Source organism: Hyperolius riggenbachi, chromosome 9 (genome assembly GCF_040937935.1).
Source record: "Hyperolius riggenbachi isolate aHypRig1 chromosome 9, aHypRig1.pri, whole genome shotgun sequence".
In the NCBI taxonomy this organism is placed as follows: domain Eukaryota; kingdom Metazoa; phylum Chordata; class Amphibia; order Anura; family Hyperoliidae; genus Hyperolius; species Hyperolius riggenbachi.
Window position 1 is genome coordinate 134,691,805 of NC_090654.1, and position 25,384 is coordinate 134,717,188.

Genomic DNA, 25,384 nt, shown 5'->3' on the forward strand with positions numbered 1-25,384 from the left:
TATACACATACAAAAAAATCAGTTCCTGCAAAATACCTTCATAGTCTACGATATCTGCAGATCTCATACACCCCTTGTTTAATGGACATTCATCTGCAGATCAGATCCAACAGGTTAGATCTGAAGATACATCCTGGTGGATCTGATGTGCAGAAGAATGTCCGTTAAACAAGGCGTGTATGAGATCTCCAGATATAGACAAAGCACTTTGCAGGAACTGATCTTTTGCATGTGTATAGTAGCATCTTTAGAAAGATCAGTCTTTCAAACCTCACTGACAACCCTATGTGACAGATAAATTCCTCAGTTCGCAAATATTTTAATCTGATGAGTGTTCTCAGCTTAATAGAATAGACTGTGTATGTATGCTCTCATACTGCATGGAAGTGGTAAAATTGGCTCCGATCTTTCATTTTCCAACTGTGTGGATCAAACAACATGAACAAATCATTTGACGAATATCAATCATTTCTTGATCTCTCCTATTTTCTTAACTTCTCACCTTGCAATGTATCAATTTATTCCCTCTTCCCCCACTCCTAGCTTGGACTTGGCATTACCAGGAGCACTTAAAGTATACATGAGGCAAAATAAATTGCTGCAGATTTTCTCAGCTGGGGCTTCCTCCAGTCCCTGGAAGCCTCTGTGTCCTTAGCCGCAGTTCCACTGTCAGCCACACTTTTGGGGTCCCCACCACAGCTAAAGCTAGGTTCACAGTGTTGTGCCGCAGTGCAGCTTAAAAGCCACTTAGAATTGTGGCTTGCCACACTGCAATGCACAACCTATGCGGCTTTCACAGTGTGGCGGGTGCAGCATAGTAACGCACTGCATGCAAAGTGTTACAGCAAAATGTGCGCCTTACACTGTGAAGCATACTTTTGATTGACAGTATGCATCACTGTATGTGACACACCACAATGATAACATGCAATGCCATATACCCACTCTGTTGCGTTCTTCTGCCCTGATGGGAGATAAGAACCACTTACAGAGGAACTCAAGTGAAAATAATTGTAAAAATGAAGCACTTTTTTATTACATTATTATGTATAAATGATTTAGGCAGCATTTGCCCGTTGCAAAAACTTTCCTCTCCCTGGTTTACATTCTGAAATCAGTGTTCTCCCCAGAATTTTTCTCCAGCCGGGTGGCATGGAAAAGTAGCCGGGTGGTGAGACACGGGGAAATTTGGTGGTTATGGGGGTTATCGCTGTGCTCCACATGGGAATGTTTGTTGCATGTCAGATGTTAATGCTGCTGAGAGAAAAGTAAGGGTGGTCGGGGGTGGGGGGGATGTGGCGGGTCAAGGGGTATTGCATATCTCATAGTGCGCATACCTTGTAGTCTCTCTACACTGGCTCAAGAGTTCATTCTTTAGTTTGTGCAATGGACCACTTTGCACAGACTTTTGCTGGACAGTTTTCACAGCACAGAGTAACTGCCAGAGTTAGCTCACAGGCTGACATAAGAAAATAAAAAAACATATACCAGAAGGTCAGATGATAATGCCCAATATATGGGGGATATGTGCAGGAGTAAACTAACCTATCACTAACAATGATCTATCAGAAAAAAAAAAAAAGACCACAATTAATCACAAGCCTGATCATCATTCAGAAAATTTGGTTTTGCAGTTTAGGTGCACATTATATTGGCCAACACAAAGCACACCGCAGCACCGAGAGATAGTTAAAAAAGCATATAAATAAGTGTTGTTGGTTATTAGCAGCTGTGTTACAAAATGCTGGGTAAGCTGATCAGACCTTCAACGCAATCCAGTGCTAAATAACAAAACCGAGATCAGCGCACAAGGAAAACTTCTAAAGGGCAACCTACACTCCCACAGAGTGATAAATAACACTAGAAAAATGAAGGCGACAGCCAAATGCAGAGTGAAAGAAGATCGGCAGCTTACCCACGTGTAAAAGACTCAGGAAAATAGCTATGCTATTCTAGCTGACTGGCTGACTGTCACGCTGCTGAACTTCTCGTTCGTGGAGGAACGCTCCCAGCCGCCCACAGCATTCAGAACAGATAGTCCCGCCTCTTATGCCACCAAGCCAATGAGCATTCTCGAGGCACCAGGCATCACAAATACAGCCTGCCAGGAAGTGCGAGGTCTCCTACGTAGAGGAGAGTGGCTCACGCAGCGTACGCGGAGCGCAGTACTTTTCCTACGGCCCGCCAGGAACATCTAAAAATGTATGTGCATAAAAGCCAGGTGCAAGATGACTGCCCAGCGCGAGATGGCAGCCGGGCGGGCGCCCAACTTACCCGGGCGGAGCGCCCACCTATTTGATGCTGGGGAGAACACTGGACATTTAATCACACAGTGACATTTTACTGCTGGCAGGTGAGGTTTGTGGAAAGAGATGCTGCTTGCTTTCTTGGCAGTTGGAAAACAGCTGTCATTTCCCACAATGCAACAAGGCTCACACAGTGTGATGTCAGAACCATGCTCCTGACCTTACTCTGTGGGTGGGGTTTAACCACAATATTAGCATACAGAGCCACTTGATGAAAAGGTAAAGATTTCTCATGGGAAAGGGGGTATCTGCTACTGATTGGGATGAAGTTCAATTCTTGGTTATGGTTTCTCTTTAAAGTAAACAGTGGGTCTTTGGCCTTCAGTGTTTAAGAAAAATGCTTTTGTTGACATGAATATAATAGTTTGTGTATAACTCACCAAGTGTTCTGGGCAAAACTTTTTCAGTACACCATTATTGTCATTTTCATTGATCTTCCGCTGGTCATATATCCTACAAAAAAAAGAGGTTTAAGAGTTTAAGAAACTTGAACACAGAACTTCTCAGCTCTAAAAGATAGGCACCAACACACCGTTAAAGAAAAACATTTTTTGTTACAGCTGATACAAATCCTGCAATAAATATGCAGTGTATCTACTTGTTTTCATGGAAACAGACATAGAAATCCTGTGTTTACAAATTAGCTGCTGTCTTGGCAGAGTAGACTCCTGAGCTGACAGCTGAGAGATCAAATTACAGTGGTGATTAGTCACAGATTAGACAGGCTAAACTCTAACTACATACAGGGTGCATTTCTCTCTGTTTTCTTCCTGTCCTGTGCAGAGTTCAAGTCCACTTTAAAAAAAAGTTGAAGGTGGCAATTTTTAATTTATTTATTTTTCTGCTGTGATCAGCAAAACAGCCACCTGATTCATAGAAGCTCTCTGGTACAGCTTGCTTGTCAGTTAACTGTACGCCAGACACTTAAAGGGAACCTTAAATAAGAGAGGCATATGGTGGCTGCCATGTTTATTTCCTTTTAAAAACAATACCAATTGCCTTGACAGTCATGCTGATCAGTCTGGCCTCAGTAGTAGTGTCTGACTAGATTAGCCACATGCTCGTTTCAGATGTGTGATTCAGACTTCAGTCAGAAACATCTGATCTGCATGCTTGTTCAGGGTCTTTGGCTAAAAGTATTACAGGCAGAGGATCAACAGGACAGCCAGTTAACTTGCATTTTTTAAAAGAAAATCAATATGGCAGCCTGCATATCCCTCGCACCTCGGATACCCTTTAAGCCTCAATGCAGTTAGACAGGAAAAAAAAGCTATACAGTTTTTTGATCGCCTTAAAGCCATCTCTGAATATAAGTTGGACACGTTTAAGAAGACTTGTAGGCCTTGGTATTTGAATCGCCTGAGGGAGAAACCTCCATTTGCATCAATATACCGTATATATCACAATAAAACCTTTTATTAGTACATGGCAGCCACCTACCTTTCTCGCATGCATGTTGCACAGCTTATCCATTTGCAATCCTAATTGCCTGTGAGCAGTTTCCAAAGCCTTACAGAACAGGAGTTTCTTGATAGCTCTCAAATCAAACAGCGTGCCTGTCAGTCATCACTGCTACAGTCTATAGTGCAACTGCCTTCAGTACAACAAGCACGCTCCTCGAGTGTGCTCTATTTTCTATCTTGCATTCCAGTTTTAAAAAAAATAAGGTCTACTTACCTGAGGCTTCCTCCAGCCCCTGGAAGACCATGCGTTTCTTGCCGCAGCTCCGTTCCCAGCCAGCATCCCCTCCGTTGCATAAACCAACCCAGCAAAGATGGTATCTTGTGCGCCTGTGCGAGCGTGCCGCTCGCGATCACATGGCTGGGAGATTTGTGCACAGGCGCAGTACTTCTGCGCCTGTGCAGAATGTTCCTGTCTACATGAGTGCAATCGATGCAGCCACATGCAGGTGTGGAAGATGCGAACCTCACCAGTTCATCGGCTGAAATGGAGGGAACCCCTGGATCCTGGCTGGGAACGGAGCTGCGTCAAGGAACATAGCCTTCCAGGGGCTGGAGAAAGCCCCAGGTAAGTAGACCGCATTTTGTTAAAAATTCCCTGATATTTCCTTTAACTACTTGGCGACAGTCACGCCAACAGGCATGGGTTCAGCACCAGTCCCAGGACTGCCTAACGCCGATTGGCGTAAAGTACTGGGGCAGGGATTTAAAGGAGATCGCGCGCACCGAGTTCAGCCATCAGTCTCTCAGCAGTGATCGCCGCTAGGAGACTGTTAGACGGCTACTGTACAGCGTTGTAATCTACGGCAACGCTGTACTGGGGACAGCCGTGTGATATGGCTGTCCCCCTGGGGGACGCCAAATCGATCTGCTGCCATATGACAGCCGATCGCACTGATTGACTGGCGGGGGGGGGGGGGGGGGGGCGCAAGACGACAAATACAAAAAAAAAAACAAAAAAAAAACCAACATTAAACAAATATTAATTGGGGATGGGCAAAAAAAAAAAAAAAAAACACTCCAGGAGCAAGAATGGCATGGTCACTGGGGGGCGTGGTCCTTAAGTGGTTAAGGCAAACACAATCTCTAAGTAAAATACCATACTAATATGCAAGAAGCACAGGTCACTCCCACTTCTATTCAAAATAAAATATGGCCATCGATACACCATACTCCCACACCCCTCCCACTTTCTAGTACCCAAAGGTGCTCTCTACATGGCTACACTGCTATGGCTAGAGTTTTGCCCCTAAACTGAGGCTTTCGTTTTACTAACTTGGTTCATAACTTACAATAATAATGCAGCAAATATACATAACATATTGGTTCAATTTTTTGAGCAAAGTCAGGATTTGATGTTATGAGCCATTAAAGAGATGGTCTTTTGAAGTTCCCCTTTATACCCTAGTTATGAGATTTAGGCCAGATATTAAAGGGACTCCGAGCAGTGCCTGTGGGTAGGCCGCAACTAATTAATTATATCCTAACACCTACCTGCATGATGTTTGTAATTATAGACCCCTGGGTTCCCTGTATTTCATTGCATTGCCCTGAATGGAGCTGCCGACACTGGGGAAAGTGTCGTCCTGCATAATACAATGCTGAATAAGAAATCCAAGATGGCGGACGCAATTTCAATCATGCTTTGCACAGCATCAGGGGAAAACTGCCCGGGCAGTTTTCTTTGATGGGGCAGAGCTTAGCTTCTGTATAGCTATTAATTAGGCTTAGGTAATTAAAACAAAGTTCTGATGCTGTGAAACTGTTAAAGAAACACCAAGCCTTTTCAGTGCTGCTGGGTAGATTTCTAATCTGGAGGTTCACTTTAAAGGACAACTGAAGCCAGAGGGATATGGAGGCTGCCATATTTATTTTCTTTTAAGCAATACTAGTTGTCTGGCTGTCTGCACATTGCCAGATTAGACAATATTAGCTGTATGCTTGTTTCTGGTGTTATTCAGACACCACTGCACCCAAACAGATCCACAGGACTGCCAGGTAACTGGTATAGTTTAAAAGGAAATAAATATGACAGCCTCCACATAACTCACTTCAGTTGTCCTTTCAGTTGAGTGTTTTGTATTATATTATTCTAAATAATCCGAGTTAGTTTTTTTTTATGTACCTGAAATGCATCAATTATTATTGTTAAAAACTTAAAACAAAATATTGAAACAAATTGTGACAAAGAATAAACCCACCTGACAAACTGGTCACGGCCTCCCACAGCAAACTGGTACGTGTTAGCTGGATTGACAAATATTGTGTATAGGCCGATCTTCTTCTCCTTCTCCTTGGTAACAACTAGCCGCCTTCATGCAAATAACAAACAAAAAAGGTGACATTAGATTAAGTAGGCAATACCTTTCGAGTGTAAAGTTAGTAGGTTACTCACGTTGCTGGTCTGTCTTGCCGAAGATCTATGGTGAATACCACAGCGTCCTCGCCAGCAGACAAGAAAGTGCATGGGGAGTCAGGTTCAAGGGCAAGCTGAGTGAGAAACAAAAGATATGAGAACTAAAGACAGCTGCTCTTGAAAACAGAATTTGACAGAAATATAATCTAAAAAAAACAAAAAACAAATAACGTACAGTATAGTGATTATTTTCATTAGGTTTAACATTATGATGGTCAAATTCCACATTCCAATAAGGGCGTTTCAGATTTCTGTGGAAATCTGAATTTCAGACTTTCCTATTTCCACGAAATGGTTATTTTTATCAACAAAGTTTTTATTTTTTTTTAATAAAAAAGTTTTTTTTGCTAAAGCCACTATTTTTTGCAGATGTAGGCCATTATGCTCAATCAGCATTTTCAAACGGCAACTGCAGTACACTTCCGCATTCTCGGATTACCCTTACTTCAGAGTCTTGTGATCGGCCTGAAATTTCCATGGTTATCCAATCTCCACTTTTCAATACCGATCCCGATTGGCCTAAAATTTCCCAGTCACTGTAATTTTAGCGGAATTCCACTTCCCGCATAACTATTTGCGCCACGGAAATCAGAATTCCGCAGCCCAACCCTGCTTTCTCTATAAATTATTTTTTTTCCCAGGAAAATATTACATACCAAAATAAAAATGCAATATTAGTTCAGAAATCCACCTGTTAACATTATACATTTCTAGAAGAATTGACTGGAAAATGTAAAGAGTATACAGGTATTCCCAGACGTTGCTGGCCTCCCCTCTAGCACTTTGCCAGAAGTCTCAATGTCCCTGGCTTCCCACAGTAACTTCAAGGCAAGTTACTGAAGTGTGGTGCTGCTTTCAGGTCCTCACTCTCCCTTTTCCATAGAGGCAAATAGCAGGACTGTACAAATAATTGTACAAAGACCACTTCAAAACTGTAGCCCAAAACAATCTCTAAGGGCTCAGACACACTATAAGCGCTTTTCTGAGCGCTTGCGATAGATTTTCTGAGCACTTTTATAAATCGCTTCCATTCACTTTCATTACAATATCTGTAAAAATCGCAGCAATCACGTATGTTTTTACACATATGTGATCACGGCAAATTTTTACTGCAATTTTAATGAAAGTGAATGGAAGCAATTTTTAAAAAGTGCTCAGAAAATGCTAATCAATCGCAAATCCTAAAGGGGCCCATACACTTCCAGATTTTCCGGCCGATACACAGCCGATTCGATCACTGTGATCGAATGGGCTGTGAAATCGTTGCGAAAATGCTGACCGAACGATCGATTTCCGTCAATCTGTCCATGCGGAAGATTTTGCATGATCGCCGGCGGATCGGAAGTGCGACGATAGCGGCGTTCGAATGCCCCACGACCGACGTCAGCGGCAATACATTACCTGATCCGGCGCGAGTCCCCGCTGCTTCTTCTCCACGCTGGGCTCCGAGTCCGGCAGGCTTCACTTCACCCCCTACTGTTTAAACTTCCCCGGACAGGAAGTACAGTGAAGCTGGAGCCCAGAGCAGAGGAGACAGCGGAGACCGGGGGACTCGCGCCGGCCGGATCAGGTAATGTATGCGGGGGGGGGCGGCTGCTTCACAGATGGTGAATCGATGTTTGCAGTAAAAGCCATACGATCCCTCTCTGATCAGATTCGATCAGAGAGGGATATATCTGTTGGTCGATCTGATGGCAAATCGACTAGGGAATGGCCACCTTTAAGCCCCGTCTACACGGGGAGATGTAGAGGCGATGCGGCAGCTCGATTAGCCGCCAAATCGCCTCTTCCGTCTCCCCGTGCGTACCAGCTTGCCACGCGTGCGTGAGATTCGATCCGCCCTTGTCCCCGCCCGGCGCTTGTCTTCCGCTCGATTCCCTGCCATTGTCCCCTCGTGGGGAACGAGCAGGGAATCGGCGGAGGCAAGATCCGACAAGATCAGCGGCTCGATTGATAAGCCACATCGCTGCCTCATCTACGCGTGTAGATGAGGTTTAAGACAGTTTCAGGTAACAATTGTGTGTACGCAGCTTAACAGGAAAGCTTTGGGAGTACAAGAATGGTTAAGATAAGACAGAGCCATAGAGAACAACACAGCCTAGTTATTCTCCAAGCCAGAGGTCTGGGGAATTAGCTCTCCGTTTACTGCGAAAGTTAAGTGACTCACTTGTTAACATTTTACCGGGATGTGATGCATGCTGAGCAACAACAAAAATGGATAATTTACTGTATTGTTTCATGTTTAAAATAAAATATTTACATTTTTAGCTTGCTAGTGCTAAACACAATAAATAAAACAAATGTGCTCTTCTCCAAAAGACCCGAGGAACAGGCCAAAAGCGGAAGATTTTTAATGAGTAATTTGTGTGTTTGGGGTGGGGATGAAGACAAGAGATGGTGTGTTTTTATTTGGTGGATGGAGGATGGGGGGGGGGGGGGGGGTTACTTGGTGGATGGAAGGGGCGTTTAATTGGTGTATGTAGGATGGAGGGGTTTGGGCATTACTACAAAGTAATCCTGGGCATCCACCTTAAAGGACAACTGTTGTGAGAAGAATATGGAGGCTGCCATATTTCTTTCCTTTTAAACAATACCAGTTGTCTGGCAGTTCTGCTGATATATTTGGCCACAATAGTGTTTGAATAACAGCAGATCTTGCAGCTGATCTTGTCAGATCTGACAATAATGTCAGAAACACCTGACCTGCTGCATGCTTGTTCAGGGTCTATGGGTAAAAGTATTAGAGGCACAGGATCAGCAGGATAGCCAGGCAACTAGTATTGTTTAAAGCGAAATAAATATGGCAGCATCCATATCCCTCTCTTTACCGTGGTCTTTAAAGCAAATGTAAAGCCACGCTAGAAAAAAAAATCCCATAGAGCCTTTCTGGTCCGCTCTCCATGCCCTCATTCCCCAACTCAAAGTGTGCCTTTAACCTCCCTGGCGGTATGATTATTTCCGGATTTTAGGGTCTTCAGCACGTTTCAGACCCTAAAATTCATGCCGCCAGAATGCTTGCAGCAGCCCATACACTCACTCGCATCCCTGGGCTCCAGTGCTGCAATTTTCCTTCTGTCTTCCAGGTGGCGCTGTAACTCTGTAGTGAGATCACTGACAGGAAGGAGAATGGCTACCAACATCTGGATCCCGCGGGAGGAGTAAAAACGCCCACTACGTGCTATGCTCTGCTTTGAGCACCCGGCGGCTAGCCCGAACATAGCTCGGGGTTACCGCCGGGGAGGTTAAGAGAACTCTGAAGCACTCAGATGCCAAAATTAGTCAAATTACTTTCATGAGGGAACAACGGTGGACCGAGGGCCCAGAAAGGACCAGGAAAAAAACTCTATATAGGATCCAGAACCTTCCCCCTACATACGAGAGTTACTTTTTTCTGTAGTTTTAATTTAATTGTTGATAAGGATGGATTACTTATGCTGAAAAACTTTTATACCCCTATTCAATTAACTTTTCTCCCAGGAGATAATAAATGGGTCTACAAATTTAATTTTAAAAGTATTAAAAACATGAGTAAAAAAAAAGGTATGCCAAACGTATTTTCATTATTTCCTTGCTGGGGGCTTAAAGCGGATCAAAGATGAAAACCTAACTATAACAAGTAACTTGTCTACATATCTTATCTAAAGTTTAGATAGTTTACACAGCATATCTAGCTGTAAACAGCTTCAAAAGTTTATCATTATTTATTCCTGTGATACAATGAGGGCAACCATGTTCTGTTTATCACATTGTCACAGGCTGAGGGCTGGAGATGCCATCAGCTTGCCTGTGTGTAAATTCAGTCCCCTCTCCTCCTCCCTCCTTCCCACTGCCACTGAAATCACTGGCTACTAACCCACTCTTCCTCCTGCCCAGACTGAGCTCCCATAAGCCCTTGCTACAGTGCCAAGGCACAAAATAGGCTCTGGGCGATGCTTGTTTAGTTTATAGGGAATTAGAGTATTAAAAACAAAACTAAAAATGTATTTGGCTTGAGGAATGACCTGTAAACTATATGAAAGGAACACAATTATGCAATGAGTAAAAGTTTATCTCGGATCCACTTTAAAGAGAAACCGTGACCAAGAATTGAAATTCATCCCAATCAGTAGCCGATAACCCTTTTTACATGAGAAATCTAGTCCTTTTCACAAATGGATTATCAGGGGGCTCTGTATGGCTGATATTGTGGTGAAGCCCCTCCCACAGGAGACTAAGGACCATTTTCCTGGCCGTTTCCTGTCTGTGAACCTCATTGCATTGTGGGAAATAGCTGTTTACAACTGTTTTCCAAATGTCAAAAAAGCAAGCAGCAGGTACTTCCACTTACATCAACTGCCAGCACTAAAAATTTCACCATGTGATAAATGTCAATGTAAATCAAGGAGAGGAAAGCTTTTACAATGGGCAAACACTGACTAAATCATTTATACATTATTGTAAAAATGGAGCACTTTATTACATAATTCTTACTGGAGTTACTCTTTAAAAGGTCTTTATCACAGCAAGTGTCTCCACGTTTTGTCAGTTGCCAGTTTAAAGTCCAATCAGTGCAGCTACTTTTGGCATAGCTTTCCGATTTGCAAGCGTTGATGTAACCAGGTATTACTGCAGAGTCATAAGGGTACACAATTACCTAGTTTAAAAAGACTCTGAAGACTTTTTTTTACCTTATATTGTCATAAAATCCTCTTCAGCATTAATTTCCAAGTGAAATCGCCGCATCCCCGCAGCAGATGAGTGATTTATTACTGAGAAATAGACCTGCAAAGTTCCACGACTTTGCAGGTCGCAAATTATGCTGCCCAGGGGAGGCAGAGCTTTGCACTGTAGCTCTGCCTCTCCGCAACCAATCTCTGCGGATCTCCGCCCCTCTCAGTGAAAGAAGACAGATGGGCGGGGAGTGTCAGCGATCGGCAGAGATTGACTGCAGAGGAGGCAGAGCTACAGCGCAAAGCTCTGCCTCTTCAAAGTAGTAAAGCCCTGGAACTATTTCTCAGTAATAAAATCACTCATCTGCCACGGGGATGTGGCGATTTCACTTGGAAATTAGTGCTGAAGAGAATTTTATGACAATATAAGGTTAAATAAAAAAAAGAAAAAAAAAAGAAAGAGACTTCAGAGTTTCTTTAAAGGATTAAGGAATAAGTGAGCAAAACAATATCCATCTAGTCATAAAAACGCAAGAGTGCTTTAGTATTGACCATTTAACTAGAACTAAAAGATTCAACTTGTGTGTATGGTTTGCCCATAACGTGATAGCCATTAAGCACATTAGTGCTTATTTAATTAACTTTTCTCCTGTTCTTGCTCACAGGAGAAACTTTTGCACCTTAGCAATAAATTATCCAAAACTTAAGAGATTGCAGTATTGCATGCTGAAATAGATGCCTTTCATGGGAAGTCCTGTCTCATTATCACCTCACTTCCACGTAAACATAATTTATAGTATATATCCCATACTCACTTCAGAGGGCTTCATAGACCTGTTACATTCCCTATATGTCCAGCCTTGGCTACCAAGATACCCACACCTCTCACCTCTTCAGAGGATCACAAATGCTGAAAGACTTATTTGCGCCTCCCACATCTGTTCCCAGTCCCTTCACTGGCTTCCCATCAACCTAAAGCCTGGTACACACATCCAATATGGATTAGCCATTTTTACCACTTCCATGTAGTACGAGACCATACCTACACCCTACCCAGATACATGTAGGTGGCCCGATATGAAGGTCCAAGTGTGGTACAACGTGGTGAACAAATGAAGCCAGCATTGCCTAAATACTTCAATTCACAGTACCTAATACTTACTAAACAACAGTTTTAGAAAGCTGAAACAGAAGATCAAGATTGTCACAAATGCAACCAGTTTTGTCATTTTTATTATGCATGAGTGTATGAGTTTAGGCACTGAAGTAACAAAGGACTTCCAAGGCAAGGAGCTCAATCTCTAATCACCTGGGGCTTCTTTGAGACAATAGCAGCCGTTTCAGACACCTGCTTCACGCCCCGGTCCTCCTCTGTGTCCTTCTGGCCGCCCCTAATGATCGGTGGGTCAGCTCTTCTGCTCCTGGGTGGGCACTCGTGCCCACGTCATCTCATGAATACTGCTCCTGCACACAAGTACAGTGCAGGCGCAGCACGTACCAAATGACGTGGACGTGCGGGCAGGCACAGAAGAGCCGACCTGCGATCATTACAGGCGGCCAGTGGGACACCGGAGGACCGGGCCTGCGGCGAGGGACTGAAAACGGCTGCTAGAAGAAGCCCCAGATGAGTAAACAGACTGTGCTTCTCGCCTCGGAGGTCTTTAAAGCTAAACAGGCCAAGTAACACACAATTAGTTAAAATAAACCCAAATGTTCAAGTAAAAGCAATTTTCTTTGTACCTTGTGAGAGGCTCCCTTGTGCTGAGCAACCCTCTTTGTGTTCTTGCAGCACTGTGTGGCAGAGAGCTCAGCAACGCGTACCTGTCCGTCCCGCGCACACATGGCAATTGTGGAGTCACCGCTGTTTGGCAGAAATTTTGCCTGATAAAAGAGAAAGATCATTTAAAAAAATCCTACTAAATAAATGAGCAGAACCTCAGAGTTTCAGACAAGCCAAGATTCCTCACTTTCTGCTTAGGATGGTCACCAGAATAGGGGTTGCAGATTAATCTCCCAAAGGGGCACCTATTGTGGGGGTATCTATGAGAGGTGGGATGACACCTACCTGTGAGAAGCATTCAGCTAACTTCCTGTCACTGGAATACACTTAAGCAGGGCCACAGAAAAATACACAAGGATCAAATTACATTGTAAAGGAAATTTGGAGTGTAATATAAATGAAGAAAGAAATGCTACTGACTGGTTATGGTGCTGATGATGTGTTGCTAATGGTCAATGATCCAGAGCATTATTATTATTATTATTATTGATTTATAAAGAGTCAGCATATTTTGTGGCGCTGTACAAAGTAGGAAAACAAACAAAGGGGACATAATGCAGACAATGATATACATCAAATATGGACTCTGGTACAAATCCTGAACTGGTGGTTACAATGACATGTAACATGATGAATAAAATGAATCACAGAGTGTGAGCTATGAAATGAACAACACAAAGGGTGAGTGAGCCTTGCCCTTGCAAGCTTACAAGGATTTGGGGGGTGGCGAGAGGTTGGGAGGTCTGCGGTATGCATAAAGACAGTGTCTAGTGAGGAGTAAAACTAGAAAGAGGTTGAAGGGGAATGCAGATTAGAGACTATCACGCTGCCTTGATCATTTTATGTATGGGGTTAAAAAAAAAAAAAAAAAAAAAAAAACTCCAGATCAAAAACACCAGAACAACTGCGAGGCAATTTTATTAAAGTGGGAGGAAGCTCCAGACTAACTGAAAAAAAAAATATTCAATAAGTACTTATTTAGCTTGCCTATCAGTTTTTAGTGTTCACTGTCAGATTCAGAAGAAATGCAATGATTTCCATCTTTACTGTTTTGCTGCGATGCTAAAAGACATCACTTCTGCCTTTTTCTTCAACCCAACTCAGTGTTTTCAGTAAATGGAGTCGGATATTTTTTTGAACCAAATCCATAGCCTTTGTAAAAATCAGACTAAGTAGTCAGAGTCGAGGAGTCGGAGCAATTTTGGGTACCTGGAGTCGGTGGTTTCATAAAATGAGTCGGATGATTTTTGTACCGACTCCACAGCCCTGCATCCTACTCCATAGCTTACTGTTCCTCCCACAGCAAACAGGCTTACATCACTTTGTAAACGCTACAAAGGAAGGGGGGTATTAAATAACCTTTTGGTCATAGCATCCTCATCTTTTCCAAAATAGAAAGCTTTCTGCTATTTACATGCTGAGGTAAGCTTGTTACTATAACAAATAAAAAGGGCTGCTAACAGGATATTCTAAAAGATTTAAAATCACTACAGTAAAGACTGTAAAATTTAAAATACACATTCTTATAAGAAGTACATTTCTCCAGGATTAAAATTAATTTTATCTTGCTTTGCTCTTATGTTGTTGTTGCTTGCAGTATCCGGTAAAAACTGACAGGTATTGGACTAGCCAACCTCTTCATAGGGGGGCTTTCAGCATTTCCTCAAAGGATGGTACAGGGGAAATTAATATAATAATAATAATAATAATAATAATAATCTGAACATTTGTATAGCGCTTTTCTCCTGTCGGACTCAAAGCGCTCAAGAGCTGCAGCCACTGGGACGCGCTCAAGAGGCCACCCTACAGTGTTAGGGAGTCTTGCCTTGAACTCCTTACTGAATAGATACTTGACCTAGCCAGGATTTGAACCCTGGTCTCCCATGTCAAAGGCAGAGTCCTTAACCAGTACACTATCCAGCATTAATCACTGTGCGAGAAGTGTGATCAAATTGTTTTTATATACAAGTAATTTACGTTTTTTGAAAAGTATATGGTGTAGAATAGATTGACAATTTCTTGATTCATAGCCTGGATTGTACATTTTTTTTTTCTCTGATTGAGGAGGAATGCAGGCGAAACAGCGCATGCACAGCAGTCTGCGACTCAGACACTCACTGACTGTAATTAGGCCGACCGCAGTGCCAACGGAAGGGACCTTGAGGACACAGAGGGCCCAAACATACTATCGGGGGCCGGAAGAAGCCTCAGGAAAGTAAAAGTCATCATCTTGTTCTGTCTCTGGAACACTTTAAATGACAGAGAAAATTTAAGTATATTTTAATCTGGGAGAAACGTACTTAAAAGTATGTTTACACATTTTAAATTTTACGTTTGCGATAGTCAACCATCCACTTCCAAAGCACAAAAAGGGGAAGGAAAAGGGGAAAAAAAAAAAAAAAAAAAACACACCACTATGGATTCTAATCAGTCCTACTATATCTAAGGCTGGATGCACACAATGCAATTTTCCAATCGCATCTGCAGGAAATTTCCAATCGTTTGATAATTTCCAACATGTCTAACCTGTTCCCAATTGAGAAAGATCAATTTTGTACAGTAGAGATCTGAAATCGATCTCTTATTTAGAAGCAGATCGAACATGCTGGAAATTGTCAGGGAATTTTCTGCCGATCTGACAAGAAAATTGTATTGTGTGTATTCAGGATCAGGGCAATGGGGTCTTCTCAGTTTAGGAAACCTCTGACTCCAAGTACTCAAAAATTGCTCGACTGACTCCTCGATTCCCACTCAGGCTCCGAAGCCCTACTCAGGAGATGCCCATGTGATTTTCCAAAGTAGGAAGTATAGGAGCCAGACTACAATTCCCAGCATTACAGTAGAATACTTGACAAGGGAAATGACAAGGATGAGGCGTATATTAAGCTGGGCAGCAAAAGAGGCAGTTTTATGCCCAAGAGAAGGGTGGCAGCTTGTGCTAGCCGCTATTCTGGCACAGCCTGCTGCAGACCTGTAGTTCATAAAGAGTGAGATTGCAAGACTGTACTTACTGAACAGGAAGCCAGCCAGTGACGAGGTCTTGCTGCTGTACAGACAGGTTTACAGCTGCAGGCGAGCATAGCTACAAAACAGTTCCAGGTCCAAAAGTAATTCTAATTTACTTATTTTTTTGATTTTTGTGATTGTATGCTATAAAAAGTTATTTTTTCTTTTTAGATAGCAGTCCGCTAAGAATTTTTAAAACGTAAAATTGTTTCTAAAATTACAGACTAACAGTAACAGTACTCTTACAAAGTATAGAGAATACTAAGAGGGCAGGAGACTCATTAGTATTAAGGCTCAATCCAAACTTGCAAAAACATACCCGTATTGCAGCTCAGAGGAATGCAGAAAGCGGATCCTATTAATAATAACATCCGCTTCCACTAGTAAAAAAAAAAATAAGCATTTTTTCAGAGTCCCAACAGGCTACATTTTTGTATTAAATTTGCATGCAAGCCATAATGGTTAACATCTCATTGCCCATCTCCATTCACCTGTATCCTAGCAGTTTCCAGACACACACCCTTGCAATAATCTTCAGATCCCTCTTTGAAGAGCCCCCCCCCCCCGGGAAAGCGCAGCAAGCTGGCGGCGATCAGACCCCCCCCCCCCCCCCAGCAGGACATCCCCCTAGTGGGGAAGAAAGGGGGTAAAGGTGGCCATACACTGGCCCGATTCCCGGCCGTTTCGACAGCAGATTCGATCCTGGGATCGAATCTGCTGCCAATCGTTCGCGGTAAACGCCGCCGACGATCCGATTTCCTCCCGAAATCGGATCGGTCCGTCGATCACGCCGTGCGGGAAATTACCCTCGATCGCCCGCGGGTAAAGTGCGCGTCGCTAGCGGCGGCCGATCCGATGAAAAATACATTACCTGATGCGGGCTCCCGGGCGTCTTCTCCGCATCTTCTCAGCGCTGCACCAGCTCCATCCCGGCGCTTCCTGTGTCACTGCAGTGACCCAGGAAGTTCAAATAGAGGGCGCTCTATTTGAACTTCCTGGTCACGGAGTGACACAGGAAGCGCCGAGATGGAGCAAGAACAGAGCGGTGCAGCGTGGAGAAGATGCCCGGGAGCCAGCGTCAGGTAATGTATGCGCGGGGGGAGGACAGGCGGCAGGAGCAGCTGAACAGATTGTGATCGGTTTCAGGCTGAAATCGATTCACAATCTGTTTGCAGTAAAGGCAGCCATACGATCCCTATCTGATCAGATTCGATCAGATAGGGATCTGTCAGCTGGTCGATCTGATGGCACATCGACCAGTGTATGGCTGCCTTAAGTCTGATCGCCCTGGCATAATCCTGATCTGTGCTGCGGGCTGGAGAGTCCACGCAGCACAGATCAGGTAAACCACCCCTGGTCCTTAAGTGGTTAAAGCTGCAGTGGCCAATTAAGTAAAAAAGAACCTGGTCTTTAGGGGGGGGGGGGGGGGTTAACACTCAAGTGGTTAAAGTGATTCTGAACCCAAAGTACAAAATGAGATAATTGCCTAAAGTGAGGGAAGCCTCAGGTTCCTATTGAGGCTTCCCTTGGTATTCTGGTGTGTGCGGCTCTCCTCCAGAGCGGGGATGCGCTGCTTCTCTGTTATGAGCGCAGCTATGCAGTAGCTGCACGAGCACGGCTGCGCATGCGCTGTAGCATGGAGTTGCTCGTACAAGAGCGGTTCCAGCTTACTGCGCATGCAAGCTCATGCAGCCACACTGCATGAAGAGGAGCTGTTCAGCCCTGACATAATTAGTGCCAATGCTGTGTCGCTAATATTTCAGGGGGGCACGCTCAGTATACCAGAATACCAAGGGAAGCCTCAATAGAATCCTGAGGCTTCCCTCACTTATCTCATCTCAAATATCTCATTTAGTACCAAAGCTTCAGCTCAGGTACAAGCTTTAAAGGAATTTTTTTCTCTATTTTTAAACAAAAAATGTTTTTGGTTTGTTTTCCAGTTCTTAGCTATATGGTTCAAGGATTGAGGCCTCTTGCACACTACATGCGATTCAGATTTCCAATTTTTAAATCAGTACTGCAAGCTGTGTTTCTTTTGATAGCATCCAGGGAAAAAAACAGAATCGCAAATTGGATTTGAAGTGTGCAGGGAACCTGAATGACAATTTCCTTTACCAGTCTGATTTTGTTTTATGTTCATATAAAAAAAAATATATATATATATAAATATATATATATATATAAATATATATATATATATAAATATATATATATATATAAATATATATATATATATAAATATATATATATATATATATATAAATATAAATATATATATATATATATATATAAATATATATATATATATATATATATATATATATATATATATATATATATATATATATATATATATATATATATATATATATATATATATATATATATATATATATATATATATATATATATATATATATATATATATATATATATATATATATATATATATATATATATATATATATATATATATATTCTCGCCAACTGGGTCATGCCCGGAATTGGGCTTAGCACGTACAGGGGACTGATACAGATACAGGCTGGAACATGCAGTCAGAAGGAACCAAAAAACAAAAACAGATGCAGGGAAACACAATGAAGCATTATTTACAAATCAAAACTCAGAAATCAAAAATACACCCAAAGAACAGGCAGAAAGTTCGCTGGAGCTAGATCGCCGTCCATGAGCAGTGTGCCTCAGTTCAGCGTGCTATAGTGTGGCTTGAATATGTAGGGTGGGGATGGGCAAATTCGTGAGAGAGAGTTCAGAAGGCTGACAGCAGAGGGAAAGAAACTGTTCTTATGTCTCGAGGTCTTGGTGAGGATGGCCCGAAACCGGGGTCTCTGGCTCGAGGGAAGCGGACTAAAGAAGCGGTGGCCAGGGTGCGAGGGGTCGTTGGCGATCTTTAATGCTCTGGTGTTCAGCCTGGAGTGGTAGAGGAGGTCCAGAGTAGGAAGAGCTTTCCCGATGATCCTCTCTGCTGATCTGATGATCCTCTGCAGTTTGAGCCTGTCGCTGGCGGAGGAGCCGGCATACCAGACCAGGATGGAAGAGCATAGGACAGATTCAATTGTAGCAGAGTAGAAGTTAGTCAGAAGTTTTGGGGCCATACCAAACTTTTTTAGTTGGTGAAGAAAGAAAAGTCTCTGTTGGGCTTTCCTCTGTGTGGAGGCAGTGTTGGCTTTCCACCTCAGATCATTGGAGATGGTTGTGCCCAGAAGGCGGACGCAGGGAACTCTTTCCACTTCCTTGCCAACAATACGGATTGGAGCACGCCTCCTGAAATCAATGATCATCTCCACAGTTTTCACTGTGTTAAGGACCAATCCGTTCACTCTGCACCAGTGACAGATACTGTCGACCTGGTGGCGGTACGCCTTCTCATCGTTATTGGTGATGAGAGACGATGGTTGTGTCGTCTGCAAATTTGATTACTTTTACAGAGTCCGACGAGGATCTGCAGTTGTTCATGTACAGAAAGAACAAAAATGGCGACAGGACACAGCCTTGTGGGGCTCCTGTATTGGTGGTCCTAGGTAGTGAGGAGTTGGTTCCTACCCTGACGACCTGAGATCTGTTGGTGAGGAAGTCTGTGATCCACCGGCGTAGGGAGGGGTGGACACCTAGCGTGGCGAGATTGTCTTGAAGTATTTTGGGGCTGATGGTATTGAATGCTGAGCTGAAGTCCAATAGGAGGATCCTGGCGTAGGAGTCTGGTCTATCCAGGTGATCATAGACTAGCTCCAAGCAGAGGCTGATGGCATCATCGGTGGACCTGTTAGCTCTGTACGCGAACTGGTGTGGGTCCAGCAGTCCCTCTGTGGCGTACTTGGAGGGGGAGCACCATGCTTTCAAAAACTTTCATGATCATGGACGTGAGTGCCACCGGTCTGAAGTTGTTGAGGTCGAGGATTCCCTGCTTTTTGGGGACAGGGATAATGGTGGACCTCTTGAAGCATGCTGGGACAATGCCTTCCTGGAGGGACCTCGTGAAGATGGAAGAGAGGGTCGGAGTGAGCTGACGGGCGCAGGTTTTCAGGCAAGCTGGTGACACTCCGTCCGGACCTGAGGCTTTCCTCGCATTTAGCCTTAGCAAGTGTTTCAGTACATCAGCCTCCCTCACTGATGGTGGGGGTGAGTCTGGGCCCATGGAGTCAGTGGCCGGCAACTGTACGGGTGGCTGTGGGAGACCTGAAGGAGCTGGTTGGTTCTCAAATCTGCAATAGAAGTCGCTGAGACTCTCGGCGAGCTCAGTGCTGGGTGTAGCATGCTGTGGGGGGGCTTATAGTTGGTGGCAGCCTTAAGCCCTTTCCACACAGCTCGTGCATCGTTTGAGGAGAGGTTCTGTTCCAGCTTTTCCGCGTAGCACTTCTTTGCGGACCTCAGTTTCCTGTTTAGGTCGTTTCTTGCCCTCTTGTAGTCCTCCTGGTTGCCGGACTTGTGTGCAGCTTCTTTGCTGCGTTGCAGTTGTCGTAGTTTTTTTGAGAACCACGGTTTATCGTTTGGATATAGTTTGCAGGTTTTAGTTGGGATGCAGGAGTCCTCGCAGAAGCTAATGTACGAGGATACGTTGTCTGCCCACTCGTCCAGGTTAGGCGATTCCAGAGCCTTCCAATCTGTGCAGTCAAAGCAGGCCTGAAGTTGTAGTTTAGCCTCACTTGACCACACTTTGCAGGACTTGGTGACAGGTTTTGGGGTTTCCAGGCGCCTTTTGTACGTAGGTAACAGATGGATGATGCAGTGGTCAGATGACCCTAGCGCTGCCCACGGTGTCGCTTTGTATGCATCTTTCAAGACCGTGTAGCAATGGTCGAGGGTGTTGGCACTCCTGGTGGGGCAGGTGACGTGCTGATGGAAGCGAGGCTGCTCTTTGCGGAGGTTGGCCTTGTTGAAATCCCCTAAGATGATAAACAGCGAGTCCGGGAGGGCCGTCTCCCACTGCGTGATGGTATCACTGAGACCACACAGGGAGGCATTCACCCCTGCGTCAGGAGGGATATACACACCTACGAGGACGTAGGAAGAGAATTCCCTGGGCGAGTAAGTTGGCCTGCAATTGATGAGGAGGAGTTCTAGATCTGGGGTGCATTTCTTGGCCAGGACAAAGGTGTTTGAGCACCAGGCGGAGCTGACGTAGAAGCAGATGCCGCCCCCTTTTTCCCAGAGAGGGTGCTGTCGCGGTCCGCCCGGATGAGGCTGAAACCCGGGAGCTGGAGAGCACTCTCAGGGATGTTGTCAGTAAGCCACGTTTCGGTAAAGCAAAAGACTGGGGTGTTGTTACCAAGTTCCCTCTCGTCACTGAGGAGTCTCAGTTCATCTAGCTTGTTAGGGAGGGAGCGGACGTTAGCAAGGAGGACCGCAGGGATTGTCGACTGCAGGCCTCTCCTCTTCAGCCTCGCCCGGACACCTGATCGACAGCCTCTGCGCCGCTGGCCGGTGCGAGGCCAAGCCGCAGGAGCAGAGATTTCCTGGATGTGGCTCCAAACAGAGTTGGCCAGGAGCCTGTCCTCTGGGTGTCGGGCTGTGTAATGTTTCCATATGAGGAGTTGTGCTCTGGAGTAGGTGGTGCGAGGGGGGTGGGGTGGCATTGGAGGCATGAATGGTAAGCCAACACAGTAAGCCAGCACAATGCAACCTGGAATTTTGCAGCCGTATGACACAGATGTGAAAGGCATGTGATAGATATATATATATATATACACACATATATACATATACATATATACACACACACACACACACACACACACACACACACACACACACACACACACACACACTACAAAGAATTGCTTCTAACAGAAACTGGTAGTGTGGCGTTACATGCTACTCCCAGTCAGAGTTGGGTCAAGTGTTGAAAATAAGTCTTGTACACACCTTCAATTTCGACTGGCCAATCACTGACCAATTTTAACCACCTCCATGTAGTATGAGAGTTTACCTACACAATCTACTCATAGAAATCAAAATCTGTTGAACCTCACACTACAAGGAGGTGGTGAAATTGGTACGCAATTGGTAAAAGATAAAAAGGTGTGTACCAGACTTAAAGCCTCGTGTCTCTAGCAACATAGATTAGCCATGCTTAACTAAAGAACCGTAGGCTTACACCCCCTAGTGACCAGGCTATGTTTATTTATTATTTTTTTTACACATTTTTGCAATTGTTTTCTTCTTTCCTGTAAAATGCATATATAATAAAAGAATTCTTAGCAAAAAGTACTGCCCCAAGAAAGCCTAGTTTGTCCCGCAAATAAATATTATATAGATTTCGATTTTACTGCAATCCTTCTGTGAACGCAATCTAACTTATGGTATGATATGCGCTTATGTGAACTTTCGATTTTACTGCAATCTGAATATTCTGAAGTGCTGTAATACTTTGAATTTTACTATAGCTAAATGACTGGCTTTGTATATTCCATGAGTTAGTCTGCTCTCCTCTGGCTCCATGCTAATTTGGCCCCAACGCCTATAGACAATTAAGCAGCTTCCTGCTTAATTACCTGAGTTGTACTGTGATCTGCTACAGGCTGAGCTCATTCCCTCACCTGCATCAGTCAGTCTACAATCAGGCCTGCTAAGCATAGGCTTATCAGGCTTACTATATAAATGCAACTCTAAGTCGATTAGACCTTGGTCGATTTATGCACCGTTATTTCAAAGTACATCGGTTTATAAGTACAAAGAGAACGACCGAATTACACCAGAATTAAGCCAGAAGAGACCAGAAGGAACAGACACAAGACTTTAGCAATCTGATTCACGGTTAGTGCAATAATGTTGTCCCTGCTCTTCATGATTAGCCTGCTTTCCCCTGCTATTCTCAAATCTGTACACTCACTGCATCCTCCTGCTGTCAGCAACCCGCTCTATATTTCTCCCTCTCTTTTATCATCTCCACAGGTTGCTTCTCACGAAACTTTCTTATTCATACAACCGCGCTATACATTTCATACTCCAACTACCCATAAATCTAAATCCCACCCTATCCTCCACTCTCTCTGCCTCCTATTACTCCTTGCTGCAGGTGACAATTTACCAAACCCCGGACCCTCTGTGCCGGCTCGCTCCTCACTCTTGCACACTAATCGCACAGCAAAAAGCCAACCACATGCACTCCAAAACTGCCACAACCTCATTAATATTCCTCTTCTCCCCCCTTGTCCCCCACCTATCTCTGCTGCTCTCTGGAATGCCCGCTGAGTCTGCAACAAACTTCCATTCATCCATGACCTTTTCAATTCCAACGCCTTCACCTTCTTTGGGGTCACAGAAACATGGCTGACGCCTTCTGACACGGTCTCACCTGCTGCCCTCTCTTATGTCACACGCCACTTTAGTCACATGCCTAGAAGTGGGAATAAACATGGCGGTGGTGTGGGCATTCTTTTCTCTGATAGATGCTCCTTCAAGCCACTCACTCCCATTTCCTTCTCTTTCTCTACCTTCCTTTGAAGTCCATGCAGTCCGTCTATACTCTCCCTCTAACCTCCAGATCGCAATAATCTACCGCCCTCCTGGCCCTGCTTCCTTCTTCCTAGATCACTTCTCTGCATGGCTCCTCCAGTTCCTGTCCTCCGATATCCCTACCATCATTATGGGCGACTAACATTCATGTTGACCCCAACAATTCTGCCGCCGCTAAACTTCTGTCACTTACTTCCTCCTATGGCCTGTCTCAGTGGTCCACTGCTCCAACTCACTCTAATGGTCATACACTTGACCTCATATTCACTCGCCTCTCGTTCTATCACTGATTTCACTAATACTCCTCTCCCGCTCTCTGATCATAACTTACTAAACTTCTCTCTCTCCTCCTCTCTTCCTACCACCCTGCCTCAAGCACGCTCATATACACGCAGGAACTACCGCAACATAGACATGCAATCTGTCTCTGATGCCTTGGCACCTCTCCTCAAACAACCATTCACTGACCCTGACTCAGCAGCTGCACACTATCACTGCTCAATCACGCAAGTCATGGATGAAATCGCACCCCTCACCAATGTCCGCCCACACCGTGTCAGTCGTCAACCCTGGCTGACCAAAGCTACTAAACAGCTAAAGGGGTGCTCTAGGGTAGCTGAACGCCGTTGGAGAAAAACTAATACTAATGAGGATTTCATTACTTACAAAAGAGTTGAACAAGTTTAAAACCGCTCTCTCTTCTGCAAAACAATCATACTTTTCCTCCCTCATATCCTCCCACTTGCACAATCCAAAGCGCCTGGTTCAGTACTTTCAACTCCCTTCTCCGTCCACCCCCTCCTCCTCCTTCTTCATGCTCATCAGCTGAAGAATTTGCAACATACTTTACAGATAAAATTGCAAAAATCCTTAGTGTGTTTTCCACACAGACATCAAACTCCATCTCCACTCCTCTTGTTGACTGCTCTCTTTCCAGTTTCTCTCCACTCTCCGAACATTCGCTCTCTTCCCTTATCTCCAAATCCCATCTAACCACCTGTTCGTTGGATCCTATCCCATCACATCTCATTCCACAGCTATCCACATCCCTCATCCCTGCCCTAACATCGCTGTTTAACCTATCCCTCTCCACCGGAATTTTTCCATCCTCACTCAAGAGGGCTGTTGTAACACCACTACTTAAAGCGGTTTAACACCCAGCATTACAACTTTGCTTTAAAAGATTGCTTACAGCTTACAAACTATTATGCCAGATTTTTTTTTTTAAGCAGAAATTCACTGAATGGGTTAAACATGACATTTTAGTGTTGGATTTAACTAGGAATCCGCATCTGTTCTTATCTTTTAGTTACAAATGTATCTTTATTTGGAATACAAATAGACCTTTGAAAAGCCTGCCGGGGAAGCCCTCTTTGTTCTCTCAGAGCAGTGTTTGTTTGTTACATTGTAGATAGATACATTTGTAACTAAACAAGCAAGCACGGAGGAGGATTTCTAGCTAAATGCAGCACTAAAATGTCATGTTTAATCCATTCAGTGAATTTCTGCTAAAAAAAAAATAAATCTGGCATAATAGTTTATAAGCTGTAAGCAATCTTTTAAAGCAAAGTTGAAATGCTGGGTGTTAGACCACTTTAAAAAACCATCTCTAGACCCCACCGAACTTGCTAACTACCGCCCAGTGTCACTTCTTCCATTTGCATCTAAATTACTTGAACGCCACATTCATGCTGAACTAAGTCAGTATTTATCTGCAAATTCCTTGCTTGATCAGTTCCAATCTGGCTTCCGGCCAAACCACTCCACAGAAACAGCCCTCACCAAAGTAGCTAATGATCTCCTCACAGCTAAATCCAAAGGCTATTATTCCATACTCCTCCTTCTAGATCGGTCATCAGCATTCGACACTGTTGACCACACTCTACTCCTACAGATCCTTTCATCTATAGGAATAAAGGACCTCTCTCTCTCTCTCCTGGATATCTTCCTACCTCTCTGAAAGGTCTTTCACTGTTTCTTATTTAGATCAGGCCTCCTCTTCACAGCCTCTGTCTGTAGGGGTACCTCAAGGCTTTGTCCTCGGTCCCCTCCTCTTCTCCATCTACATGCACGGTCTTGGTAACTTAATCAGCTCATTTGGTTTCCAATACCACCTATATGCAGACGATACACAACTGTACCTCTCGGCCCCAGACCTTAACTCCCTCCTCACACGGGTTCCCGACTGCCTGGCCGCTATTTCCCCTTTCATGTCCTCTCGCTTCTTAAAACTTAATATGAATAAAACTGAACTAATAGTCTTTCCACCATCCCTGTCCACCCCTTTGCCTGA

General features: G+C 44.1%; 1 protein-coding gene across 2 annotated transcripts in view; it reads right to left on the reverse strand.

Annotated features, from left to right (window-relative positions):
* DCAF8 (DDB1 and CUL4 associated factor 8) overlaps positions 1-25,384 on the reverse strand; it is a 124,019-nt gene that overhangs the window by 52,744 nt on the left and 45,891 nt on the right. For both annotated transcript variants that reach the window (XM_068253546.1, XM_068253547.1), the window contains 4 exons: positions 12,572-12,712; positions 6,162-6,256; positions 5,968-6,078; positions 2,687-2,759 (listed from right to left, as the gene is read on the reverse strand). In XM_068253546.1, coding sequence (XP_068109647.1) covers positions 2,687-2,759; positions 5,968-6,078; positions 6,162-6,256; positions 12,572-12,712 — 420 coding nt within the window. The remainder of the gene's footprint in view (positions 1-2,686; positions 2,760-5,967; positions 6,079-6,161; positions 6,257-12,571; positions 12,713-25,384) is intronic.